The 26,248-nt window shown below is 39.7% G+C and overlaps 2 protein-coding genes across 2 annotated transcripts; one reads left to right on the top strand and one right to left on the bottom strand.

Annotated features, from left to right (window-relative positions):
* Positions 1-1,452: 1,452 nt before the first annotated feature.
* Positions 1,453-19,106, bottom strand: psmb2 (proteasome 20S subunit beta 2). Its single transcript, XM_026156319.2, has 6 exons — positions 18,851-19,106; positions 17,274-17,396; positions 17,067-17,137; positions 4,109-4,271; positions 3,757-3,806; positions 1,453-1,693 (listed from the first exon to the last, which is right to left on the bottom strand). The coding sequence occupies exons 1-6, from the start codon at positions 18,939-18,941 to the stop codon at positions 1,592-1,594; spliced, it is 600 nt and encodes a 199-aa protein (XP_026012104.1). The 5' UTR covers positions 18,942-19,106; the 3' UTR covers positions 1,453-1,591.
* Positions 19,107-19,213: 107 nt separating this feature from the next.
* Positions 19,214-20,829, top strand: cdca5 (cell division cycle associated 5). The gene has a single exon (XM_026156318.2). It carries the CDS (start codon positions 19,214-19,216, stop codon positions 19,997-19,999), a length of 786 nt encoding a protein of 261 aa, XP_026012103.1. The 3' UTR covers positions 20,000-20,829.
* Positions 20,830-26,248: the final 5,419 nt, after the last annotated feature.

The following is a 26,248-nucleotide window of genomic DNA, read 5'->3' on the forward strand; positions in this document are numbered from 1 at the left end:
TGTAGACACACCTGAGATTAACACACCATAACTGGCTGAGCACATTTAACATCTGCCAAGTTAAGCTGTTAAAATAAAAATATATACTGGAGATATGAACACAAGTGTGCAGATAAAGGAAAAGTTTGTGTTTGGCAGAAAGAGAAGATTATTTAAAAAGACTACTTTTAATGTATTTGTATCCAGAAGAAAGAATTACCACAAAATAAGCATTTTTTAAAGGTTAATACCATTACTTAAAAAAAGAAAAGAAAAACTCAATGAAATTTAGGACAGCGACAGACAAACAGTGCATGATTGTGAAGGTTTATTAAAGAAGTGAATGTTTTGGATTTTATTGAGTGTCAGAATAGTTTGCTGTAACCCTGCAGGTTGTTGTTTCTTTCTTTCTTTTGTTTTCTGGTATGTGGACTGTAACGTGTGGAAATGAAGGAGCAGTTTGTTGTTTGTATGTCTGTGCTGGGCTCTTGTTCATTTCATTCTCTTAAACATGTGAAGTCAAATTGATCATTGGTGGTCAACTGAACCCTATAATAATAGAATATGTCCTGTGTGTGTGTTTAATTCTTCTTAAAAGCTTGCAATTAGGGAAATAATAATAATAAAAACATAATTGTAACCATCCATTTTTGCTGTTGACCTTTTCCCCCTGCCCTGAAAGTCTTTTTGGGGGGTGAAAAACATGTGGGACAAACCGAGTGTTTGTGTGGGACACGTTAACAGTGGTGGGAGGAAGGCACATCTATTTGATCTAAATGCAACTTTTGCAACTCTTTTGCTAAGTGAATGCATTAAAACTAAAAGGAAGCTTAGCTGCTTTCTAGCCTGGCAACAGTAATAGAGGATGCACCCAGACTGCCAAATGCATTTATTTATTTTACACTTTTTCTGTTCATAATATGTCTAACAACAAAATAGATAACCCATCTATTTCTCAGAAAATACTGTTGCTTCATTTTCATCACGTCCAACAAAATCTGCAAAGCTTGTGACTTCTTGGCGCTTTAAAGGGCAGGGTGCTAGGTGATAATAATAAAAAGCTTTCCCTTCACATGTTCTGGGTAAAAGCCAGACTCTTGCATAATCAGTGAAAATGTACGACATTGTCTCGAGATGTGAAAAAGTCGAACGAGGAATAAAAAATGCCGTGTAGCACCACATAAAGCAGGACATGTGGTCACCCTGCACACAGCTTGTGTGATCGTACTACTTCTCGCTTGTGCTACACGTGTTTGTCTTTACCATAAATCTCACAATCAAAAGAAAGCTGCTTTTCTCTTTACATGTGCACGCGTGTTTTAATACACGTGTACGAGGAGCGTAAGCAAGTGTACATTACCCACATGCCCTCTCACTGAGTACAAGTGCAAAGTACACAGCCAGAAGGCTGTTCTCATTCAATGTGCAGATGAGCACACGAGAAAACGAGAAAGCACCACAGGGACAAAGAGCTTGTATCTCAACTGTGTGTCACTTTTTATTGGAACAGAAAAAGCAGGGAGGTCACTGGTACAAAAAAAAAAAAAAAAGAGAGAGAGAGAGAGAGAACGAGAGAGAAGCGATTGTGATGGTGGGTAGTTTTGCAGTGCGGTCACTTGGCGCCGAGGGTGAGCTTCTCCAGGTCATGGATGCCCTCCTTGTCAATCAAACGGACGGTAAAGGAGGGGAGATTCAGGATGAAGCGTTTGTTGAGCTGTGAGAGGGAGAGAGAGCAGACACAGGAGGAAATTTAACAACAAAATAAGATGAAAGGATTTGGGGTGAAGTTACAGAAAATCAAACTTTATTAAAAAAAAAAAAAAAAAAATAGATGCAGAGAAGCAGGGTAAGAAAAGAGGTGAAAAGTGACATAATTTACACTCCAGCTATTTTTTACCTCTGTTATATTTAATAATCTATACATGCCACTGTTCAAAAAACTCAAATATCCTGCTGTTTGTATGATGTGAACCTATTAATGTGTCAAGACTGATCAAAGCTCCCAAGTTGCCATTACACGTGACGCGAACGTTTCAAAGGATTTCAGTAAAAGGTGTTAAGTGCATTTCCTCTTTTATTCTGATCTGTAGCCACGAAAATATGCAAAGCTTTAAATATGAATGTTTCTGCAAAGAGAGTTTTAAAATGGGGACGCTGCGTCACAGCTTCGAGCGTGGGCACCAAAACATGGGTTACCAGATCTAATCTAAACCTATGCAGATGTAATAATATGGTCAGAAGCCTCTTCTGTTGTTGAGTTATAGTGTAAATACAACACACAATATTTTCATCTCTTCTTCATTTATGGACGAGAACAAGTGCGGTCACATAAGACAGTTAGGAGGATTGTAATAAAATGATTCCCAACCAGTTTATTACTATGTTTAATTTATTCATGCATAAAATATAACCGTCGATCAGATGTCCAGAAATTATAAGTAAATGCACAGACTTCCCGAAGGAAAAAGACTTGACTCATAAATGTGCGACTCATAAGTCATCCCCAAAATATGACAGGCTAAACTGACAGTAAGCTTGTGGAATATTTGAATAGTTTCTCTTAAGTCAGTAGAGCAGGTCATCTACTGATCGGAAGGTTGGTGGTTCGATCCCTGGCTCCCCCCAGTCTGCAGGCCAAATATCCTTGGGCAAGATATTAACCCTAAGTTGCTCTCTGATGCGTCCATCAGAATATGAATGTGTGTGAATGTTAGTGAGAACTTAAAATTGTACAACAAAGTGCTTGTTTAAATGGGTGAATGTGGCATGTTGTATTAAGCGCTTTGAGTACTCCAGGAGAGTAGAATAGCGCTATCAGTCCATTTATATCCTAAGATATCACCACCACAAGATTGGGATGGGCGGATAACCTGGAATCTTAATTCCAGGTGCAACACTTAGAGGCCACAGAGGCAAAATAATCAATAATAAGTAGAACAGAAACAGCTTTCTCATGTAAAAACTGGATTATGATCATAAGAGTGATCAAAAGTAAGAATACATTATTATCAGGTGTTTCTGATTTACCTTTGTGAAACAATACTGACATCTTAAAAAAAATCAGTCTGTGATCATGTAAGAAATCTCAACCAATCAAATCAGGAGGTGGACAGAGCTTTGGCCTTTCCAGGTTACCGAGCTCGCTGAAATTGTGGACACTGGAACAATCGAAGTAACTAAAAATGTTTTAAGTGTTTTAAAAATGGCCAACAGTGTGAGCTTTGGGACATTAGCACAGGGGGTAGTAGAAGTTGTCTAATGCTACTTTAAATGTTTTTCACACAGAAATTAGATCGGGACACTTTCCACAGCTGTCCTTTCTCAGGTGTAATCCACATCAGAGGTATTACAGTCAACTCAAAAACATCTGTCCTTGTATTCAGTCTTTTTCAACACAACCATCAGTACGAGGCTGAGACAGCTACATGACTGTGAGTCAAGAGGTTGTACTGTAGTACTCCCACATCACTTAAATAATCACCAAAAACAGAGTGAAATAAGTAAAAATGTGAAATGAAACAAAAAACTAACAAGTATATCTACTCTGGAAACAAGAAAAATCTAAGAAATAAGAAGAAGAAATAAGAAATAACTTCACAAAAGTATTATAACTCTGACAGGAAATGGATGCTGTAAATACTGCGGAGATACATGTATGGCTATTAAATACCCAAGAGTATGTGTGGAACTGTCAGACGTTAGTCTTGACATAATAAATATTTGAATAAATATCGGCTTTCATTTATGCGAATGAAAAAAGAAACTGCTTCAACTCACTTCTTCAACACACTTCTTCAGCAGATCTACCGCTTCATCCCGACTCAGATCTAGAACAAAAAAAAGAAAATACAGTTTGTGGTGCATTATACAGGGGTCACAGGTTACTTTAACAAACGCTGGAATTAACATAAAAAGTTTGAGCTGTAAGACTGAGGAAAAAAAAAAAAGTCATTTATCACCACCAGGAAAAAGTCGTTTATCACCACGCCTCGAGCCAATCTCCTGACCCGAGTGTGAACAAACTCTATAACCTCTGCGGTGATTTCATCATCCTCTCCATTTCTCTGTCTCACAGGAACAATGAGAAGAAGAGAAAACAACAAGATACGAGGCGTCCGTATGCACTGACCTGGTCTGTAGTATCGGTCAAGAATGGAAAGAGTGAGGTAGGCTCCGTAGCCGTGGGCAGCGAAGGGGGCCTTGGCCAGGGAAGACAGGTAGTCCATGTAGTAGAGACCCGGGCCGTCTGTGTCATCATAGCCCGCCAGCAACAGGTTCACGTGGTATGGAGTCTGGAGACGCAGGAGGAGGAGGAGGAGGCAGCCGAGGATTAATATTCAAGTTTATAACCGTGAACAAAACAAACTAAATGTGTTCAGTTTTAAACGCAACACCTCTAGAAACAGGTTCCTACGTGCGATTTAGTTCAGAGCTGCGGGATCAGAAATGTCATAAATCAGTGCTCATGAACACCTGTAGGAAGACTTCACATTCACATTCACCCGCGTGCAGCTCAAAGTTGTCAGAAACCAATGCAGAGACTATAAGCTCAGTTACCTCTGTCAAGGACACTTTATGATTCGTTTAGACTGCCTGATTGTTAAAAGATTTATGGGTAAGTCTGGAAGACAGATATGAGATATGATATCATATGATATGAGTTTTAATATTTCTATCATATTTGTTCCTCCTTTTTTAACTTTATTGCTTAAAGTGCTTAAAACCAAAGCATCAAAAGGGCGACTGAGTGGTTACTGCATTTAATCCTTGCTTTTATTGCTCATCCATCGAAATCCTCTGACAAGCCAACTGGATGCATTTATTCAGATACTGGAAAGCTGCTCCAGAAACACTGAAGACACGATACAAGTGTCTTAAGAAGCTTTCGGATATTTTTTGAGGAGTGAATTTTGGATCCACCAGCTGCAGGCCTCTACTCTCATCGGGCATCACATGTGGTACGATTTTAAAGACGGTGCTATGTTTATTGTCTCCATTTAAAAAGTTTACTTCTCTGCTCCAATTAGAGGTGCTAACACTTCCATAGATGATTTTACTCCAGGAGCCAGCTCACAAGATTAAGACGGCACTTGAAAAGTGCAACTTCTCTTTCTCAACTTATCCCAAATAAATTGCTCCTAATTATCGACTTTGATTTTTCCACTTAGCAGAGACGTGGCGTGCTGCACACAGCGGCAACATTAAGAAAACATAAGCAGCAGTGTGACAGAGAGACACGCTAGCGGAGGAGTCAGAGAGCGGCTGTGCAACGGAGGGAGCGGAAAAGGTGATAGTGGGTCACAGGACAGAGGAGGTGAGTGTTTTGTGTGTTTAGGGGGGGGAAAAGGAATCAGGGTGTCATCGGCAGTGTGACATCTGCTGGGAGCCAGCGCCCCCCATCCCTACCCCCTCCCTCTGTCTTCATCCCTTCTTTCCCTTGCCCCCCCACTCCTCCTCCTCTCTCTGCTGCCTTCACCCTGTGCCCTGGAGTAGCGCCAGGGCTCATTAAAAACTTCTAAAGTCGTTTCTCTTGCCCCTACCCCCTCTCTCTTTTCAAATTACATCTTTAACGCTCCCAGCCTCGTCTCCCTTCTCTTCCTCCAAAACACCAACTTTCTATCTTCGCTGTTGCAAGCTCTTGTTTCTCATTTTCAATAGAAAAAAAAAAATCCCTTTAAACCAGGACTAATTTTTTTGGGAGGGGGTTAAAACAACTTGTGGCCTAAATTCTTGACTGAAGTAGAAGCAGAAGGGTAATGTGTCGCACGAGGAGGAAAATGGGGAGTCTTAACGACAATAAGACTCGCATTACGCCAGGCACCTGCCCTCGTGCTTTAATTCATGTCTGAGACAACCTGCTTGTTTCTGTGACTTGTGGGTTGGCGCTGCGTGTGCCATGAGGGCAACGATGATCGCTGCGCTCCCTGTGGGAGCAGGCTTTAATGTGGGTGTATTTTAACGATGGTTTCGAATGCGCACACACACACACACACACACAGAGAAATGGTGTTTGCAGGAGTGCACAATGAGCGTGAATCTCAGGATGAATATCTTAATGTGTGTGTGTTTATGTGTGTGTTTTAACTCCTATGTGAGCTTGCAAACGCCCCAGTGGCGTCACCCCCGCCCACCAGACAGCTGTCTCACTGGTTACATGTAACAATGATACAGTCTTGGCATCAAAATAACCTTCCCTTTCCCATGTCACCTCGGAGGGAACAGGCACCTTGTTAACCCTACCACCTGAACTCACACCTCAGTTAATACGCAAACAATACACATCATATGTTTTAATCCTCCCTGCCGTGACTCCTGCTCACAGCCAAGCAAGGCGACTGTTGGGCCATGAGACAAAAGGCTTCACCCGTAACCCATGCCATCGCCTTAAGCAGACACAAACCTGCTTTAGATGGAGGAACAGCTAGCCAAGAATTACTCCAACACTGCCCCTCCTTTCATAGCTCCAATGTGTAACTTTACAAATTTGGCTTTTGCGAGTGACACAGTAACATGGAAACTGCACATTTTCATTTGCAGGACCAATTTAAGTGTGTGACCTACAGGCTAAAGCATGCACAAAAATTTCAAGAGGCAATAATTAAAAACAAACAAACAAACAAACAAACAAACAAACAAACAAACCCTGTAAGTATCATCAGAGAGTATAAAAGACACATGTAGCTTTTAGTTCTGAAAGTGAAAAGTAAACAAATGTGAATGTGCTTTAAACTTACGTTCTATCTACTGGCCAGTAGGGGGCGACTCCTCTGACTGCAAACACTTATTTATGTAAAAATCTGTGGTAAAACGGCTGTCCTGTGACCTCAGAGTTTAAGGGCTCAGTTGATAGTTTCAGGTCATACTGACTAACACGTGAAGTTGATCTAACGGTCACATCTGTCCCTCGCTCTTTGAACACACTCAGCTCGAGGCTTCAACACAGACTTTACAAACTTATGGTGGATTTTACTGTAACTGTAATAATATTCAGGTCTGTAGTCAAGGGATACGTTTTCGGGTTCCTGCTTGTAATCCAAGTTCTACTGACCAATCATGTTTGAGCGGTCTTTACCTGCTTTGAGGTAACGAGTCCACGTGTTTGCTGAACTTCAGTCTCAAAACCATGAGTATTTGTCATAGCAGATCATTAACTGGTCTTTAATTTGTGACGATTGAATCTAGTTAATTAGAATAAATTTTAACATATGGAGGTAGTTCCCTCAAACGACTGTCATTTTTCACCTTTTCTACTTCTAATTCAGCCTTAGTCAACAAATGGGCTTAATCCATATCTGGAAATGCCACAGGCTATCTGGTAATTATAATTTTTAGTCTCTCGCTCAGTGTTTTTGGTTTTAAGAATTTATGTGTGTTCCTTAACAACAACGGCAAACAAACCATTAAAACAAAGTGCTTATATCTCTTATCTGCTATTTAAAGGCGGCTGTTCAGGAAGTCGTAAAATATTGGGTGTTTTCCCCAAGTCAGGCCAAGTCAGCAGACTCGACAGCATGTTCCCCAATGTGTCCACCACCTTACTAAAAAAAATAAAATAATCAACAGCTCTAGTGTTTCTCAGTGAGCTTTAAAATGGTTTTTGCTCACATAGAACCAAGTGGGTACCAGCTGGCTATAACCTGAAGACAAATCCGGAGAACAGCCTGGGCAGTGTTACGTTTCTCCAACCAATCAGTCACCACTCAAGACAATGTTTGCATTTCTACCAAAAGTGCTGCAGAGCACTTCAGAAGGTGTACTTCACTCTAAACAACGCAAGGTCTAATAATCAGCCCGCAACAACCACACGAACACGACCAGTATCAATTTGATACCAAGTACATAGAGGGCCAGTATTACCGATAGTGAGGGGAGAACAGTGTGTCACGATTTATGAGATGAATCATCGTCAATTTTGAAATTCTGGACACTTCAATCACCACTAAACCAATGTGATTTTTACTTTCCACAACTTATTAACCAACAAAGCACACCTTTCATGTAAATGTTCTTTAGCCTATGAATAAAATAGACGTGACAGTCAGCACAAAAAGGTTCAGACATCTTTCATAGTGCATGTTTCGTTTTGATACTATGAATATTGGGTAGATCTGCTCACCTGTAGTAAAATAACTTCTGAAACACTCCTGGTGTGATTAGAAGATGATCGACCAAATTTTTGTTGGTCACACGGCCTAATAGAAACACCCTTTGTGAGTTCCCAGGGTTAGGCATCATATATCTGACCCTAAACTTCCTAATCCTGTGGCAGTGGTTATTTACAAATGTAGAAACACTTAACTTTTTTTGACTGGTTGATATTGCTCTAGACACACAAACCAGGAAACTTCTGGTAGCTTGCCTACAGATATCTGCATTTTTATAAATACTCCAAAGCCCTAATCTGGCTCTTCCTACCAATTTCCAGTCTTTGTGCGATTTAAACGTAGCAAACTATTTTTTGTAGGCAGGAGAGAGGCATCCGTCTTCTCGTCTAAACCACGAAGAAACTTCTCTGTAGTTGTGAACACAAATTAAGGTCAGGCTTCTAAAAAATCATCACAAAGTCATCCCTAAACACTCCTCTGCCACGTTCCAGCACTTCCCTTCCTGCCATCTCTCCCCCCTCCCTCCCTTCCCCTTATTTTTGCACCCTGCCCTGGGGCATGTTCTCTTTATTGGCATTTCTCCTCAATCTGCTGTATTAATTGTTCATCTGTGCAGGAGCAGGGGAGCCGCGTGCAATATGGTGCCAGTAATTATTTGTACCCACTGTGTGCCCATGCTTAAAAATATTTTACAAACCCATACGGGGTGAGCTGTAGATCACCACTGCACTGCAGCGATCTAACTGTTGCAGCAGTCTTATAGAAAATGGTAAAAAAAATTAACAGACTGAATGTCACCTACTTGTTCAAATGGGACATTTAAGGTTCCTCATCAGCCTCAAAACAGCTTAATGCTGTATTTACAAACCTTTTGATGTTCCCTCCATTAAATTAACATCATGTCTTGGCCTGTTGTAGCTACCAGTATCAAAAATCCCAATCTGCAGTGTCTTTATCCATGATTGAGGAATTTCCTTCTATTTTGTCCTGGGACTAAAAACATGTTCCTCCTTAACTTAGTTTGCTTTTGTCAAATAAGCCTGCCTTTTGTTTCTATAAAGCAATAGATCAACCATATTTCCTTCTAACTTTATCATTTTTAGTCACTTTTACTGCAAACAAAAATGGGAAAATTCTTATTTACAAAAGATCTGAACAGCCGGGATCACACATAGCTGTAAATATTAAAAGCAATCTAGAAACTATTTAAGCTAAATCTCACCAAGCCTGACTCTCCTTTACATTCATTAATTGTGATGTGCCAAAACACAGAAACCGAAATCAGTGAGTGACATCACAGTGTCCATGTCCATCCAGAACAATCCTGGTGATTAATTTGTGATTGATACACAACATCAAAACAGGATGACAAAAGTGAGTATAAACTGCTGATAAAAGGCACAAGTGGACTGTAAACCACTCCTCATATCAAGGCAGAGCCATTGGATCCTCTCACTGTGTCAGGTTTTTTCCTTTAATTTGAGACCTGTCTGTGCATCACAGCACATGAAGAGGAACAGCAAAACAAACAGAGGCAAAGCATTCAGCCCTGGATCTTTGCTCTACGGTGAGTTTCACACATATCATTGCTAATATGCATGCAGCAGACCGAGGCCTCAGGTGATTATGCTGCTTTCCCCCCCTCCTTTGTCTCCTCTCTATAGCTTGAGTGAACGCAGTACTCTAGAGGTTACCAGGGTTGTTTTTTTTCTATGCAACGGGTTGGTAAGCACATAGTCGTATATGAGCAGGGTTTCAATGTCTCTGCGCCGACATGCTCTGCTGACTTTAGCTAACTATACCTCCCGGAGGTCTGCGGCCACTGGGGAATGACATCTTTCAGACTCAAGGACTCATCTCTAATTTATCCTGCAGGAATAAAGCCATGTGAATTAACAATATACCACTGATTAATTTATCAGCCACTGGTTTTTAACCTAGGGCTCTGGACATGGAAGTGGGATCACAAATTTTTTAGGAGGGTAAAAAGATAATTTAAAGATGGCATAACGAGAAAAAAAATAGCTATACATGATTTAATCATATTAATTAAAATATATTTCAACATATGCAGCATATTCCCTTGGACTCCTGGCATTTTTCACCTTAATCTACATCTAATTTAGATTTAGTCAACAAATGGGTTCTCAAACCACATATGAGAAATTGGCCTGTAGGATCAAAATAATGTCTATCTTCATATGGTTTTGTGGACGTTAATGACCAAACAGAGACACACAACTGGTCATCTGTCGGCACTGAGTTAACACATTAGTCAAATCAAATCAAAGCAAAAATACCAGATTAACAATCCTGACTAATAATTATAGTGGGCAGAAATATCAGCCAAATTTACTGAAGGAAAAAATCTGTTTATTTTGTTTTATTTTTTCAGGTAAATGATCCCAAATTCCCTGATTTCATATAGTCAAATGATATTCAAATTTCCTTTTCTTTCTTAATAACCCGAATCATTTGTTTATACCTATACCTCTGTGAAACTTGACCTTTCCTCTGTATATCACTGTTGATTTTTTGTTCATCTTAAAAAAAAAATAAAAAAATAAAAAAGGCAGATTAAACAGAAAAATTGTTTACAAATAATCAATGACCTGAAGTCCTAAAGTCTTGACATAAACGCTGCATTAATTGCATTGCTCAGATTTATTTTAGGTAGCGATTACTGACCCAAAAATAAACTTCAGGGCCAACACAGAATGGCAATATGTATCATAACATCCACCCAGTAGACTGTTCAAGACTTCAGCCAAGGATCTCTTTCTCGGTTTCACTCTCAAAAAGACAAGACACATTAGTTATTCTACATATACAAGATGTTCTGCGGGGGGTGGGGGGTGGGTAGCGGCATGAAAAAAAAACTTGTTTATACAACATAATTTGCAAATGTCCGTGTACTCTGGAGGTTGATGAATGTGAGGAGAGCATAGCTGGAGGAAGGTGTGGGATGCAGAAGAGAAAGTGCTATTGCTTCAGTTTCTGAGCACTCCTGAGAACGCAGCATTACTAAATCCTGCACTCATAAAGCCAAATTCATATCCGTGAGGCACAAAAATAACGATACACTTGCAGCTTATGGCAAGACATGAATATAAATGTTATCCCACAACATGCACAACCTTGACTGAATAAAACCATCTCGATCCTATAGGTCCCTCTGTGTGCATGTATATTGTATTTTGTGAGTATGTTGACTCCTACTCCTTCTCGCACTCCAGTCAGTGTGCTGTTGTCTACTGGGTTTAGCAGTTTCCCTCGAGACCTCCACTTCTTCTACTCCTCCTGCTGCTGCTCCTCTGCCCCTATCCCCCGTTCGATGTGTCCCACATTCCCTTCTCTGCCACACTAATTGTTTTTTGTAATTATTTTCACCCTCCTGCTATTGTGACAGGCAGCAGCTACACTACTCTTAACAAATTACTGCATGAGATGCATCGAGGACCATACAGATGTCTTCAGTAGAGAGTTTAAAAAAAGAAAAAAGAAAAAGAACGAAGCTGTGCATGTGTACTGCAGGTTAAAACAAATTAAATCATTAGTTTTTAGACTAGTTTGAACTTCAAAGCAACTGTTCAAACCAAAGATCCAAATGTTATGCAGTTCTAGTTCCAACTACTCAAGTATAATGCTTTGGTTTCATAGGAAAATTCACATTATAAGCTAAATGCATAAAACAAAGATTCAGACATTGCAATCTCTGCAGAAAAATAAACTGTAATTTGACTCAATTCAATTTTATTTATATAGCGCCAAATCACAAAAACTGTTGCCCCAAAGTGCTTTATATTACAAGGTCGGGAGCCTACAAAACACATTTTGGCAACAGTGGGAGGAAAAACTCCATTTTAACAGGAAGAAACCTTCAGCATCTCCTCTTACTGTGCTAAAAGAACTTGACACATAGATTAAAACATTCTCAGGAAAGATATTGCAATTCACATGTTATTGTAATATGTGAAGTACAGAAAGAAAGTGAAAAGTTTTGCTGTTATCATTTGGCTGTATTGCAAAAACAAAGGAGAATTAAACTCCAATGAGTAGTCCACGACTCTCATCACATCACAGACAGTCATCTCTAGGACAAATAAAATCTGGCAACACTGAAAATAAATATGAGCAGTTTGGCTGAAGACCCAACTGTAAATGGAGCGGTACTTGTATAGCGCTTTTCTACTCCATATGAGCACTCAAAACACCTCATTCAGCCATTCGTACCCACACTTTCTCTGCCTAAGCACTTTTATAACATTCACAGATCAATGGATGGGAAAACTCGGTTCAGTTTCTTGTCCAACATGCAGATTAAAGACTCCAGGTATCGAACCACCAACCTTATACATGACCTTCTCTACCTCCTCCTACCTACAGCAGGCTATAGTTCGATTAAGTTCTGACCAGTACTGTAGGAGTGATTCTTGTGAACTATGGAAGGACAGGCGAATGGCATGAGCTCAACTGTACTTTGGTTGAATGGGCTACAAACGAACAACCATGAATGAAATCTCAATCTATTAAATGCTATGAGATAATAGCATGTTTTTAGAAAAACAATCAAAACTCGATAAAGAAAAATGATTTTGTTTTTGTAAAATCAAAAAAGTCGCAGTAACTCATGAGAGCAACGTGTGACCTTATCTGATGAGCACCTATTAATTTGCCTGTCATTTCTGACTTTCTGAGAACAAAAATGTAAAGTATGCTCAAGAATATGTTACTTTATTTATAAAACTTTTTAGCTCTGACTAAAACTTCTTTAGGGGGATGTCAGAAATTCCCCTTTGGAGAGACAGGGGAAAAAAAAATATCAGGTTTTATAAATCCAAACATTTCTGTGAAGAGTTAGAGAAGTTTCCACGCATCAAGTATCGAAACAGACATATTTTGATTTCACGATTTCCCGATCAGGACACTATTTTAACTTTAGGCCAAAGTCTGTAACATTGATGAGTTAAACCCTTTGGCATATTTTGTTCTTGTCAAAAAGTTTTCCTACATCAGTATTAAGGCTTTAAGGACAGGGAAGGCTGTGTGCACGATAAACTGTAAAGCTCTTAAGGCCAATCAGAGAGATGTTTGTCAACTTCTTAAAATGAGAAATAAACGCCCCCCCAACACAAAAGTAAGAGTGTGGGATGCTGCCCTCACAGTTAGTTAAACTAATCATTCTTGACTTAATAATGAACAAGCAGGATTATTATGGTTAGTGTTAATATTTAGTTTTGGCTATGTGCGGAATAAAATTTCAGGTAACAGAACTAAAAATAAAACTAGAAAACCAGAACTAACTGACATCATATTGTATATGCAAGAAAATACATAAAAATACAAAACTGTAATTTAAAAAAAAAAAAAAAAAAGGGTAGTAAAGGTATTTTGTTTTAGTCAATTTGGTATTACAACCTGCATGAGGAAGATCTGGTGCATATGGGGAAATGATGATTCGGGTGTGGTAACGTGTAGACCGTTCGTCTACCTTTAGAGTGTCTGTTGTCAAGATGGGGGGGCCATGCCAAAACACAACCAATCTGTGGGCTAGTCATGCTTGTGCTGTTGTTGGTCCATCGCCTAGCCACAGAGAAGATATGATATACGAAACCCCCTCACTATGATCAAGCACTTTGTGACAGTGAGAAGGAAAAAACCCTTTTAACAGGAAGAAACCTCCAACAGAATCAGGCTCAGGGGTTGTCAACCATGTTCCACAACTGGTTTAAGTTGTGAAGTGAAAAGAAGTGAAACCAGGTGTTAGACTGCTGAACAGCTTTAAGCTTAGGTCAGCTGGAGACCTGATGGCTCAGCGGTCATTCCTCTTATATTTCTTTAAAGTCCGCATAGTTGGTGCACTGTAATGTAAATTTTCTGCAGATGAGTCTGTGCAGTCAAGAAAAAAAAAAAAGCAGACAAATGGATGTTGGAGGGACATTTGCAAAAACTGACTGATGAAATTTATGTCACTGGAACCCAAATGGACCTTAGTGCACTTGCGTTAAGTATTGCCCTGTAATCCCCGCTTTACTCATAAGGCTATCAGGAGACTGAACTTGGGATTGGTTCATTATATATGGCCCGAAGTGCCACATATGTCATTGGAATTTAAAATTGAACTTGATAATTGAAGAATGTGAAAAGATAAACTGACTACAGAAGAAAGTGATAAATAGTTTCTCAGGACTCTTAAAAACACATGCAATCTTTCTACAGACTGCATTTAACCCTGACTGAGCTCAAGTGTTCATTCTTCCAATAGCTTGCACTGTGCATGAACAGTCACTACTCGGCTAGTCTTTTTTAAAATATTTTAGCTACTAGTAAATTAGTCACCAGGAACATTTTTAATAAAGACAAATAAAATGGTTAATTAACATTAAAGTGTTAAGGTACTGACCCCCCCCCCCCCAGCTCTATATATTGCAATATAACATCTGCATGAAATAACACAGATAAAGTAGCAGTAATTTGCGTGTTTCTCATTCTCAGGCTTGGCTGTCTTGTTGTGTAAAAGATGTAATAAAGAACTAAAGGTCAAAACCAGAATTTTTTGATAAGACATTCAGCAGATCTGCGTAGTGAGGGTGAGAGACAGGCCTGCAGGCTCAGGTGTTACAGGAAATCTCAGAGGGAGAACCCTCAGTCACCTTTCACAACAAGCTGACAAATGTACCTGGCTCTGTCAAAATGCATCTGCTGGTTTAACATGAGTTTCTCAAGCTGACAATGATACAAACACATGTGCCAACTCAAGTGGGAGTTCATTCCCACCTGAGCTCCTTGGTAATACCACCTCTTCAGCACCACCACAGCACTGCCGTGTCATCAACACACTTAGGGCTTCTGTTACTATGTTTTCATTTTGAGCAAAGAAAATGAATTTCAAGTAGAAACTAAAATACATTTTTAAATTGGATGAGTAAACCTACCTTATATGGTTAGTCTTACTTGAATTAGTTGGTGATTTTATCATTTGTTCCCTTAAGCCAAATGAGATTGCAAATACTGGCAGAAGAGTGTAATTAATTTAAAATAGAAATTAAAATATTTATAGGTATGTTCATTCATTACTCCAGGATGAATATGCTTAATTCAGACGGTGACCACTAGAACTTGGGATTAATTAGCAACTGTTTTGTTAACAGAGAAAATATACAAGGATACTAGTGTTGAGATGATTTGAAAATGGGCAAAAGGGTAGAAGTATACTTGAAGCAAAAAGTAAAATATGGAGGAAGACAGAGAGTCCAAGGCAGAACAAATGCATCTTTGCAAGATGACATATGTGTGGGCAAACTAAGCAAGCGCAGGTTGTTTTCTGTTAGACATGATAGTCATTTGGGCTCAATCACATCTGAAACTAGTGACAAAAAAATGTTTAGCAAAAGACCAAATATGATATACGTTGCATTATTTTGCTGATTTCTTTATTTTGTTTTATCTGCACTCATTTTTGAAACGTTAAACCCTTACACCAATTATGATTTCACTCATTAAGACAAAACTTAACGGACTTGTGGAGACTCACTGCGAAGGATCAGTTACAATGATCAAACTCTGAATAAGCAGAGTGGAGAAATTTTTTCATCTACAAAAGATATCACTTCTTTATGTCTGCATAGTGTGTATGAGGCACCTGAAGTCAAACAATTATGCTGGTTATGATTGTAGTCTCTGCTCTCTAGTCTCAACAGACCACATTTTCCCCGGGGCAAGAGAAAGCAGCTCTCACAAAACACAGGTTACGACCACTGCTTTACATCAAGCTCGTGGCTGTGACAGTTAAAAAAAAAAATAGCACTTAGGTGAGGCCGCATTCAACAGGGACAAATAATTTTTTACAATATCAAACATATAATAATAATAATAATAATAATAATAATAATAATAATAATAAAAAACGTGTGGATTTCTGATACACAAGGTAAAGTAAAAAATTTTTTTTCCACTTTGTTAATTGTTTTTTTAAAATCTTTTTTCTATCCAAACTTATGAACTTGTTTGTGAATTTCACTTTTCTAAGGATCTCTTTTTTCACAAGTCTAAATTGGCACATTAATGGACCCAAAATAGAGAGTGGGGTCCTGATGGTGTGGCATATACTGCTGGAAACTCAACACTTTCCTCCACAGATAAACATAAAGGTGTTGACTTAGTCAAGTCAGTGCTTAAAAATGTTTAGCTTCCTTTGACATTTAGGTAATATATTAACTGATTTGTACATTTAAGAAAAAATATCTTCCTAAAGTATTACTTATAACAAACAACTAATAAGTGGATGGACAAGGAACCACAAACTAAAGAAGAATGACTGGTCACTGCAAAAGAAATACAATTAACTAAAACCGACTAAACAAAAACAAAAAAAGACGCGAGAATATTATGATCAAATCTGATTCTACTGATATAACTTGGATTCAAGCGCAACCCTATTGTTTTCAGCATTGAATGACTATATATATCAGGTAATCTTCACTGTGCCAACAAATTAACAACTCAGACAAAGTTTTTTACTTGGCGAAATAACGAATACACCTATAATTTCAAGCTAATTCTTATATTAAAAGACAATGCTTGAAGCCATTCTTCTTCAATTAAAAAAAAAAGAAAAAAAGCACACAGTAAAATGGACTGTAGTATCTGGGGATGTACAGATCATCTCCATTCCACTCAAGGTCAATGTTGATGTGTAAAATCTGTCAAAAGTTTGTTCTTACTTATCTGGTTTCTGTTATGTGCTACCTCCAAACTTCTTCAGTGCGAAAGAAATAAAGAAAACTTCATTATAACGAAAAAACAAAAAAACAAAACTTAAATACTTTACAGTTTTCCAACTCTTTACCACACCGTCTTCGATTAGCCGGTGCAAAAATTAATGAGACACAAAGATTAAAATAAAATTGATCACTTTGACTTTATATCTGTGTAGCCTTACTATATTATTCTTTTTTTTAATAAATATATCAGGACATTTACCCTGCTCCGAAGATAGTCTGCCAGGTTCTTTCGCGTGAAGTTTGCTGCTGCTGATGGACTGAGCTCATAACCTAAGAAAAAGAAGGCACAAAGCTTTGAATATAAATGTTTTTAGCAAGCAAACTGGTTTCCCAAAAACATTTTAGAGTTAAACTTAAAACCTATAAGCACCAGCAGCATCACAACAATCATGTCTGAGGTTCTTACCGTTCCTCATTTTGTAGAGCTGCACATTCTTCTGGATGTACTCTGCAAACTGCACTGTGTCTCCAGCTTCTCCCACACACAGCAGCAAAATCTTCTCACTGAGCTTGAACATCTTGTCATAGTCTGAAAAAATATAAGGAAGAACACAAATTCATTAGTCTGTTCCTAAATTGTCTTATAGTTTGTAGTCAAACCTTTATACACACACACTAATCATGACCATGGTAACTTTGGGCTATTGATGATTTCTTTGAACTGTTCTTTTTCCAGCATAAAAAGGATTTGACTGACACCACTATTTGGATTGGCAAATACTCAGAACAATGAAAAAGCCCAAGAAACTATAGATTTACACAAGTTAGGAAGATCTCTTGGAGCCATCTCAGAACAACTACAGATTCCAAGATCATCAGTTGAAACAAATGAATGCAAGTACAAGTTGTATGGATGTGTCACCACTTTGCAAACACCTGGGGAAAGACCCAAATAGTCACTTTCAGATGAGAGGAAACTAATTAGGCTGTTCAGGAACCACCAAGGCTCAAGCCAACCTTGAAATTAAAACTGCTGGTGGCACAATGCACAGCGAAGGGTGTTTGCATCACCATGGACTGAGAGGGTGCCCACCAGAAAAGAAGCCCGTGCTCCAAAATTGCTGACCACATGGATCACTCAACGATCAAAGTATTACGGCCAGACAAGACAATAATTTAAGTATATGGCCACAATGACAAGATGTTGTTTGGAGGAGTAAAGGTGAGGCTTTCAGATGTAAAAACACTGCATGACCTGTTAAGCCTGGTGGTAGCATCATGCTCTGGGGCAGTTTGCTGGCAGTGGTGCTGGTACTTTAAACAAAGTGCACAGAATAATAATGAAGGACTACCTCCAAATTCTTCAACCTCAACCCAATTTAACAGCTTGCAGGTTCAAGCATCAAGAATTGTGGTCAAAACTCAGTCAGAATTATGCCAGAAGTCTGTTGATGCCTTCCAAAAATATAAGATCAAGGTACAACTTGCTAAGTGAACCAAATACGAAGTAAATTCAAACTTGTTCTCCCAACTCTCATTTTTATATTCATTAAAGACACATGCTGTACAATCATTTCACTCTGCAAAAAGAACAGATCAAACAAATCATTAATAGGCTAAAATTATCCATGGTGAGTGTAAGTAAACTTCCATTTCCACAGTGATACAGTGACTTTCACTTTCGTTGTCAGTAACCTTCTTATGGCAACTCATGCTAAGGTTGCCAACTTTAGTTACGAATGAAATGTAGAGTTGATCTATTAGCTAGGAAAAGGTTATGATAATGCTGAGAAAAAACATCAAACTGCGATAGAAGATATTATTTGCTACCTTACTGTTAGCTTGGCTAGCTTTAGTCACATTCAGTGTGTAGTTACATGTAAATATTTAGCAAAATGAATAAAAAATTGGTTCAAGTAGTACTTATTAGAAGCAGAAAGCCGATTTAATGCATTTAGAGACTCTAAAATGTAGCTATGTTAGCAAATCTGTCTAAAATAACCGGCTATGCGGCTAACGCTATAAGCTAACGCGTTGTCATACCGTGTTTCATCTGAATGATGCTGCTTGCTGCAACATTATCAGCGGCGACGAGGACAAAATCCGGTCCCTGTATCCCGATTAAATATTCCATTCTGTTGACCTGATACAAGTTGGAGTATTTATATAAAACAGATTAAATTATGAGCAGTCTCTTAGCCTCGCCTGTATGGATTACACAGCAAAAGTTTGTGATAGCCGGCGCACAGTGTTTACGTCACAGCAAAGGAAGCTCATATTTTTCACGCGACGCGGGCGGGCAATTTGAACGTTCGCTGTTGTTGTGTGCCCTGTGTTGGTTGAGTTACAGTCTGATCTGCTGTAAGAAGGGGAAAGTATCTGGAGTTTCTTCAAGAGACTGTTGGGATGAACGAAGGGACTCCTCGGAGCATAATGACGGACTCTAATAGCATTGACAGCTCGCAGCGGAGACGCTCCCCGCGGCTGAGCTCTCCGCAAGCTCAAAGTGACAACAAAATGGCGCTGCCGTCTCTCGCTGTTAAACGCTCAATCACCGTAAGAAAAATAGCGCCCAGAAAAACAGTCGCGTTATCGGAACAGAACAAGGAGAACACGCCGAGGCCGTCCAGCTCTGAGGGCATCCAGCAGAAAAAGCCGAAGGTCTCCACGCCCGGTCCCGTCCCGGGCCGAGAGAGCAGCTCTTCCTCGGCTAAGAAGAAAAAGGCCACTATGCCTTCACCGATCCTCCCCTCATCACCGCCGCCCGCTTCTCACACCCCGCAGATGGATCCAGAGGACGCGGTGTGGTCGCAGAAGGTACGCCGATCTTACAGCAGGCTCAGCGAGAATTCATTCAACAGCCCCGAGTCTCGTGAGACTTTATTCGGCTTTGAGAAGCTGAAAACCCCAGAGGTCCGGAGAGCCGGGGTGTCCAAGTTTGGCCTGGAGGTTTCTGCAGGATCCTTTACAGGACTGAACTCATTCACGTCTTTGCTTGAGGCTGATGACTGCGGTGGTTCAGCTTTCCCCGAGCCGGACCCAGACATCCCCGGAGTGGCTGTGGTGAAGGAGAGGAGGAGGAGGAGGAAGAAGAAGGTCCAGCAGATAGACACCACGGAACTGGACGCTCTGGCTGCAAAGATGAATGCAGAGTTTGACCAGGCTGAGGAGTTTGAACTGGTCGTGGAGTAAATATTCAAGGGAAAAAAGAAAGACTTGGCAGCATGCTTGTGTTTGTCACAGACATGCATACAAACACTGACTCTGGGAGGACTCTGCTGAAAATGTGCTTTTCTTACTCAAAACATTAAAGTTTTATCTGTTTCTATTTGTTCTTATTGTAAAGTTTGATCATTTTGGAGTTTGCTCTTAATGTGATTGCTAGTCATTTTGTGGATGCTTACAGACAGGATAGTTTTTGATGTTATAATGGCCCCATAGTTACATAAACAAGACCAAAATTAAAATGTTTAGATACATTCACCTGTAGCATAATCAGTCAGGATGCACAAATATATCAGGATTGTTGACTGGTGCTGGTATTTTTCAAATAAGATGCCTTTCACTGATTTTTATCTGGTGTGTGACCATCGCTTTTACTCTGGCGGGATCTTAAAGGCTTTTAAAACAGTTGTGTTCTTATTTTAATCTTATTATGAATATTTCATTATCTCCCCTGTCATAAGGGTTGAATAAATAAGAATAAAACAAAGACAAAAATAATCTTGTGTCACCCTGGACGCATAATACGGGGGGAGTTGTAGCCTTCAAAGGGCCAGTTTTCTACCCTGTAGAGTACATTTTGTTTCTTTTAATGTTTTTAATAGAGGCTGCAAACAAAAGATTTTGGTATTATTTTCTATATCTAAAACCAGGGTATTTTCTCTTTTATAGAGTGTTTGAATCCACATTTATTGACACAAAGGTTCAATAGCAGTTGCCAATACTCTTGTCCTGAACTGTTTTCTTATGTGTCTTTTCTTGGAAATTTTCATGTAAATAAATGCTAATGCCAGATCTGACGTCTGAGTCAAAGTATAGTGTTTTATCCTTTATTTTCCCCAAATTACACACAATATCTTAATTTATAAAACAAAAGAAGAAATAAAAAATAACAAAGATGACCATCACAGACTAGCAACATTATAAATGGTATTTTCATCTTATTCCAGCTGTAAAATGAATATTTCACAGAAATCTGTTTATTTAATCTGTCACTAGTATTTTGTGTTTTGAAGTTATTGCCTGATGATGGCACTCAGGATTAGCCAGAACAGACTAACAAGGTGCCAACCAAGCATGCTGACAGCAAAGAGGTGGTCTCCAGTGGTTATGATGAGGTGAACTGAATGACTGAGTGGGCAAACTGTCTCTATTTAATGAGAGTGGTGGACATTTTTCCTCCAGAGTCTTTTAAAGGAGTGGATAGAGAGGATAATTTGCACTAACAAGGAGCTATGTTGTGAGTAACCAGTGCTTCTTGAAAACATGTCAGGATTTGTTGATTTATTTATCACTTAAAAATGAAGAAGGGTGACGTGAGGAGCTGTAGTAACTTCAGAGGGATCAAGGTGGTGAGCCACACCATGAAGATATGGGAAAGAGTTGTTGAAGCTATGATTGGTGAGCAGCAGCCTCATGCTGAGAAAGAGCAATATATGTGAGATGCTTGCTTTAGAGAAGTATAAAAAAGGTTAGAAGGAGCTGTCTGTGTAGGTTTCTCTGTCATCTAGGTCATGGAGCTCAGAAAGAAAAGCAACTGGATTTCCTTAAGATTTGTGAAGACGTTTCATCCAAGAAGCTTCTTCACTTCTAAAACCAAATATTGGAGAGTCCCAGGTCTTTAAGCCCTAGTGGGAGTTGTATCTTAAGAAGGTCACTGACTGACTATTGATCGTGTGCCTCATCACATGAGCCAATGTGTGAAAAATACTTTCTAGTTAACATTCACACTCCAATGAGCACATCAGAAAGCCACTGGAGTTACGTATCTTCCCCAAGCATAATTTGGTATGCAGACTGGAGCAGCCAGGGATCCATGTGACAACATTCCAATATGTGGATGACCCTGCTCTACTTCCTGAGTTATAGTCACCCCACAAACTTACAGGACATAGTATTTCCAGGCAGTCTCCCATCTAAGTACTAACCAGGACCTGCCATGAGACCAGGCATGTTCAAGGTGGTATGGCTGTGAGTTAAGGGTTGGTGTGACAGATGCTAGGGATAGGACAAGATGGCATTAGACTATCTGCTGTAGTGACCCCTAAAGGGAGCAGCTAAAATAAGAAGATCTGACTTACAAAATGACACATTTGTTGCTGACAGACACACTCGTTTGAATAGAGGACACAAAAGATCACCAAGTTGATTCATCTGGTATTAAACCGATCTAAGTCCATATATTTACATTTAACAGCTGACCAATGAGAGATTTTGAATAGATGAGTATCCTCATCCACATTTTCAAAAGTGAAGTACACCCTTAACCGGGCGCCAGCCTATCACAGAGAGACAGACAAGACAAGTTAGAATCACCAGTCTTAGGATTACAGAGAGAATATGCAATCTTCACACAGCCAAGTAAGTCAAAAAAGTCAAACCAGGATATATCTGCTGTGAGGCAACTCTGTTAACCACTGTTCTACCCACTACCCCAACACATCAGCCTACTGCTGCATACAGATCCAACATGTGAGACTTTCAGGTTAAAACATTAATGATATTGTCCAAAATGTGAAATATAAATTTCCAAGATATCTGTTGCTATGTTGCAGTGATAGCTACTGATTTTAGATGCTAAAAAATTGGCACATACCCATGCTCTCATTTAGTACCACTCTGTACCCCAAAATAGCAAGAAAACCCATCAACAGTTCTTTTAGTTAAATATCGGAGGAGAAAAAAGTAGTATTGTCAAGGCAGTCAGGAAAGGAACCCACAAAGAGAAGCTGAAGTTTTTAATATGAGGGTTGCCAAGTTAGGGTTTGTTTTTAGGTTATATGTAAGTTAGTGCATTGGTTAGCGTTGTCGCCTCACAGCAAGTTCAGGTTCTGGCTGGCTCGGGCCTTTCTGTGTTGAGTTTGCATGTTCTTCCTGTGCATGGGTGGGGTCTCACCAGGTACTCTGGCTTCCTTCCACAGTGCAAATACATTCGTTTCAGGTTAATTGGTGAATCTAGAATAATGAAGGATATCAATAGATATTGCTTCCAGTTTATTTAGTAAAGCAGATATGAATGCATAGGTAAATGCGGCTCCTCCCTTGGACATCAGACGACAGTGAAGACTGGAGACCTGGTTGTTTGCAGGAGACAGAGATTGTGTGGCTTCTACAGAAGATCAAGCAGGTGAGTTGGTGGATGACTTATATTGTGTAGTTGTGTTAGACACATACAGCAGGCCAAATATGTAATTTAAGGACTGTCGGAAAACACAAAAGTATTCTGTATAATGTTATAATCCAAACAGTATCTTATTTTTTAAAATTCCAAATGGAGTCTGATGGGAAACTTACCATTCAAAGAGTCTTAGTATTCATGTGGATGTTATTTGTTATTTTAACATGTCTCTCTGTCTCCCCCATGTCCCCTTCTACATGATGGCAATTGAAATGTTTTGGTGTTTAGGTATTAGAATTAACCTAGCACCGAAACCTTGATTACTGATAGATGCTGAACACTAACAGTTGGGATTGAAAGTTCTTTATTTCATTAGATTTCAATGTGAACCACAATTTAGCCACAATTTTGGAGTCATTTTTTGCCCTTGTTGTGCTCACTGAGTTTAGAAAACCATTAATAAAAGACAAATTTGGCTTTTTCAGTTAAATTCACACCATGGTCTGTGCTTTTCTGGTTATTTTGTTGTTAATTTGAGTCTTCTATTTCTCAATTGTTCTTATGCTTTAGTTTTTGAATTGCTTGGTTAGTTTAGTTCTCTTTAGTTCTAGATATTTAATCCCTCGTGCTTTAATTTATTAGGCTCTTTTAGCATCTCAAGTATGTCAAGTATTCAACTGTGCCATGTAATTTCTCCATTTAGTTAGTTGCTGTTTTAGTTTGTTAGTAATCTGTCTCTGTAGCTTTGCTGTGTGCTTTTCTTCTTTTGTTATCATCTTAAATAGTTCCAACTGTGTGCCTGTTTCCCACTTGTGTGTGTGTGTGTACCCTATAAATTTATGCTATCTCTTGCTGCTTCTTGATTCACCTGTATAGCCTTAATAAAGATTTGTTTGTATTTATATTTTATGTAAAACCTGCAAGTTATGACAGTTAAAGGTTTTGCAGGAAGGCGTGTTTGTGTTCTTCTTGGTGGTGGAATTTGCAAAATGTGAAACCATCACCATCACTTGCATCACATGAGTTGTTTTATTTATTTGATTTCAAATGAGATTCTTAATACCATTAAAATAATCACAGCTTTACCTTTTCAAGCTCTTTTCTTGCCCACTCAGGAAGTTATTTATTATAATACTGTGGGGTGCTTTAATGCCCACTGCTGTTAATGAAGACAGAATTGCCACATCTTTAGCAATATATAATATTTGCTGTATTCTGTAAGACTTTCAGCTTTATTGCTCAGAATCGCGATGAATAAACCCCGAAGATCTTTATTTAAATTTAAAGATGTGATCCACACTCTTGCACAGATACCAACCTTGGAGAGAGAAAAAAAACACAACCCTGCCTCCGAATAAGCTCTGAAGTTCAGTGTTTACCTCCGCTTAGAGCACATACACTTGCTGATAGTATTTGAGAGTGTGTATGAGGAAGAGGTGCGGAGATATAACGAGTGTGTGTTTGGATGTGTTGCAGCGAGTGAGTAAATCCACAATTTGCTCACGCATTTTAGGGTGTGCAAAGCGCGCTCTGTTTTCTTCCTCAGGTGCCATTTCATGTTCGTACCCTTCATTTGGTGTTTCAGTGCAGACATTTTTTATTTATTTATTTTTTGCACAACACATGGCTTGTGCCTTTTTGTATATTTTTAACAAGATATTCATGTCTACTTGTCATTAGGAGTGAAAGTTACAAACAGAGTGAGGCGAGGTGTGGGGGGTGTTTTTCCGCCGTCACTGCCAGAAACACTTATTGATTTGCAATTCTGCTGCTGCTTCTTCTTCTTGCAGTTGAGTCTGCTCATGCTGACTTTCAGGAGGTTTTATACTAAAATTCATATTTTTCTTTTTGTTTTTTTTCTCCACCCAGCCCAAATCTCTTCCCCTGCTTTTCCCTCTCTCTTCTCCCCCCCACCTTACATTTCACTCACGGCAGTTGTCGCTGGTTCAGCTTGACTGCTTCGTTAGGGCTCATCATTTGCATTCAGATTAATTATCTAATTACCGACAAATGTCCGGCGGCCACCCCACACTCCGGCTCGTCAGCTCTCAGCCTGTAATTATTTTAATCATTTACTTTCATCTGGAGCTTTCCTGCCATACTCCTGTGTTTAGAGGCCATTCTTAATTACCCTGCCAAGACACTCTTTTCATGAGAGGGAGGGGAGGAGGGGTTGGTTTGAGGGAAAGAGAGCAATTGGGTGAGGGAAAGTGTGTGTGTGTGTGAGAGAGAGAGAGAGCGAGAGACCGATGGGGACATGATCCAGAGGCTTTGACAGCACAGAGGAAGCTCAATGCTCTGCTAGATGCTCTCTTTCTCTCTCTCTTTCTCTATCCCCCCCCCCCCCCCCCACCTCCTCCCATGCCCCCATCCAACTTCCTCATCTCTACTCTCACCCACCCACCCCTCACCCCCGCCTCTACGCCCCGCTTTCCCCCCCGTTATACTTCCTCCCTTTTTCCCTTTATCGCAAGCACACACAGGAATCGCCCGTGGGCTTCAGTGCTCTGACTGCTAATACACTGACACACACAGATATACACATAAACACAACACACACACACACAACACAGAAACAGGCAGACGAGAGAGTCATGCGCCCTGTTTGTGGCACTCATCAGGATGCACACATCTTTCCACTATCTGCCTGGAAAATCTATACTCCTCTTAGCTCGTCTGTGTGCCTGTCTGCCTCCCACCACCACCACCCATCCATCCATCCATCCATCCATCCATCCATCCATCCATCCATCCATCCATCCATCCATCCATCCATCCATCAGACCCGCATGGCTGTACGCTCCACATGTCTGTCTGTCTTTCTCTCACCATCTCTTCTTCCTCTTCCTCCATGTTTGGACAGGCTAAAATCAGGCCTGCTGCTCCCTGTCCTCCACTCAGGACGATGGGTCATCTCACCCCACCACCCCACCCCACCCCCCGCCTTCCCATCCTCCCCGTGACCGCTTCATAATGATGCTCTCACTCATCCCTTAAGCCACTCACCCCCTCTCCCTGACTGCTCTTGTTAAGAAAAGCAAGAGTGAGGGAGAAATGAGAGGGAGAGAGAGAAAGAGAGATACAAGCTCTGTAATTGGGCT

This window comes from Astatotilapia calliptera, chromosome 22, assembly GCF_964374335.1.
Source record: "Astatotilapia calliptera chromosome 22, fAstCal68.1, whole genome shotgun sequence".
NCBI classification, from domain to species: Eukaryota; Metazoa; Chordata; class Actinopteri; order Cichliformes; family Cichlidae; genus Astatotilapia; species Astatotilapia calliptera.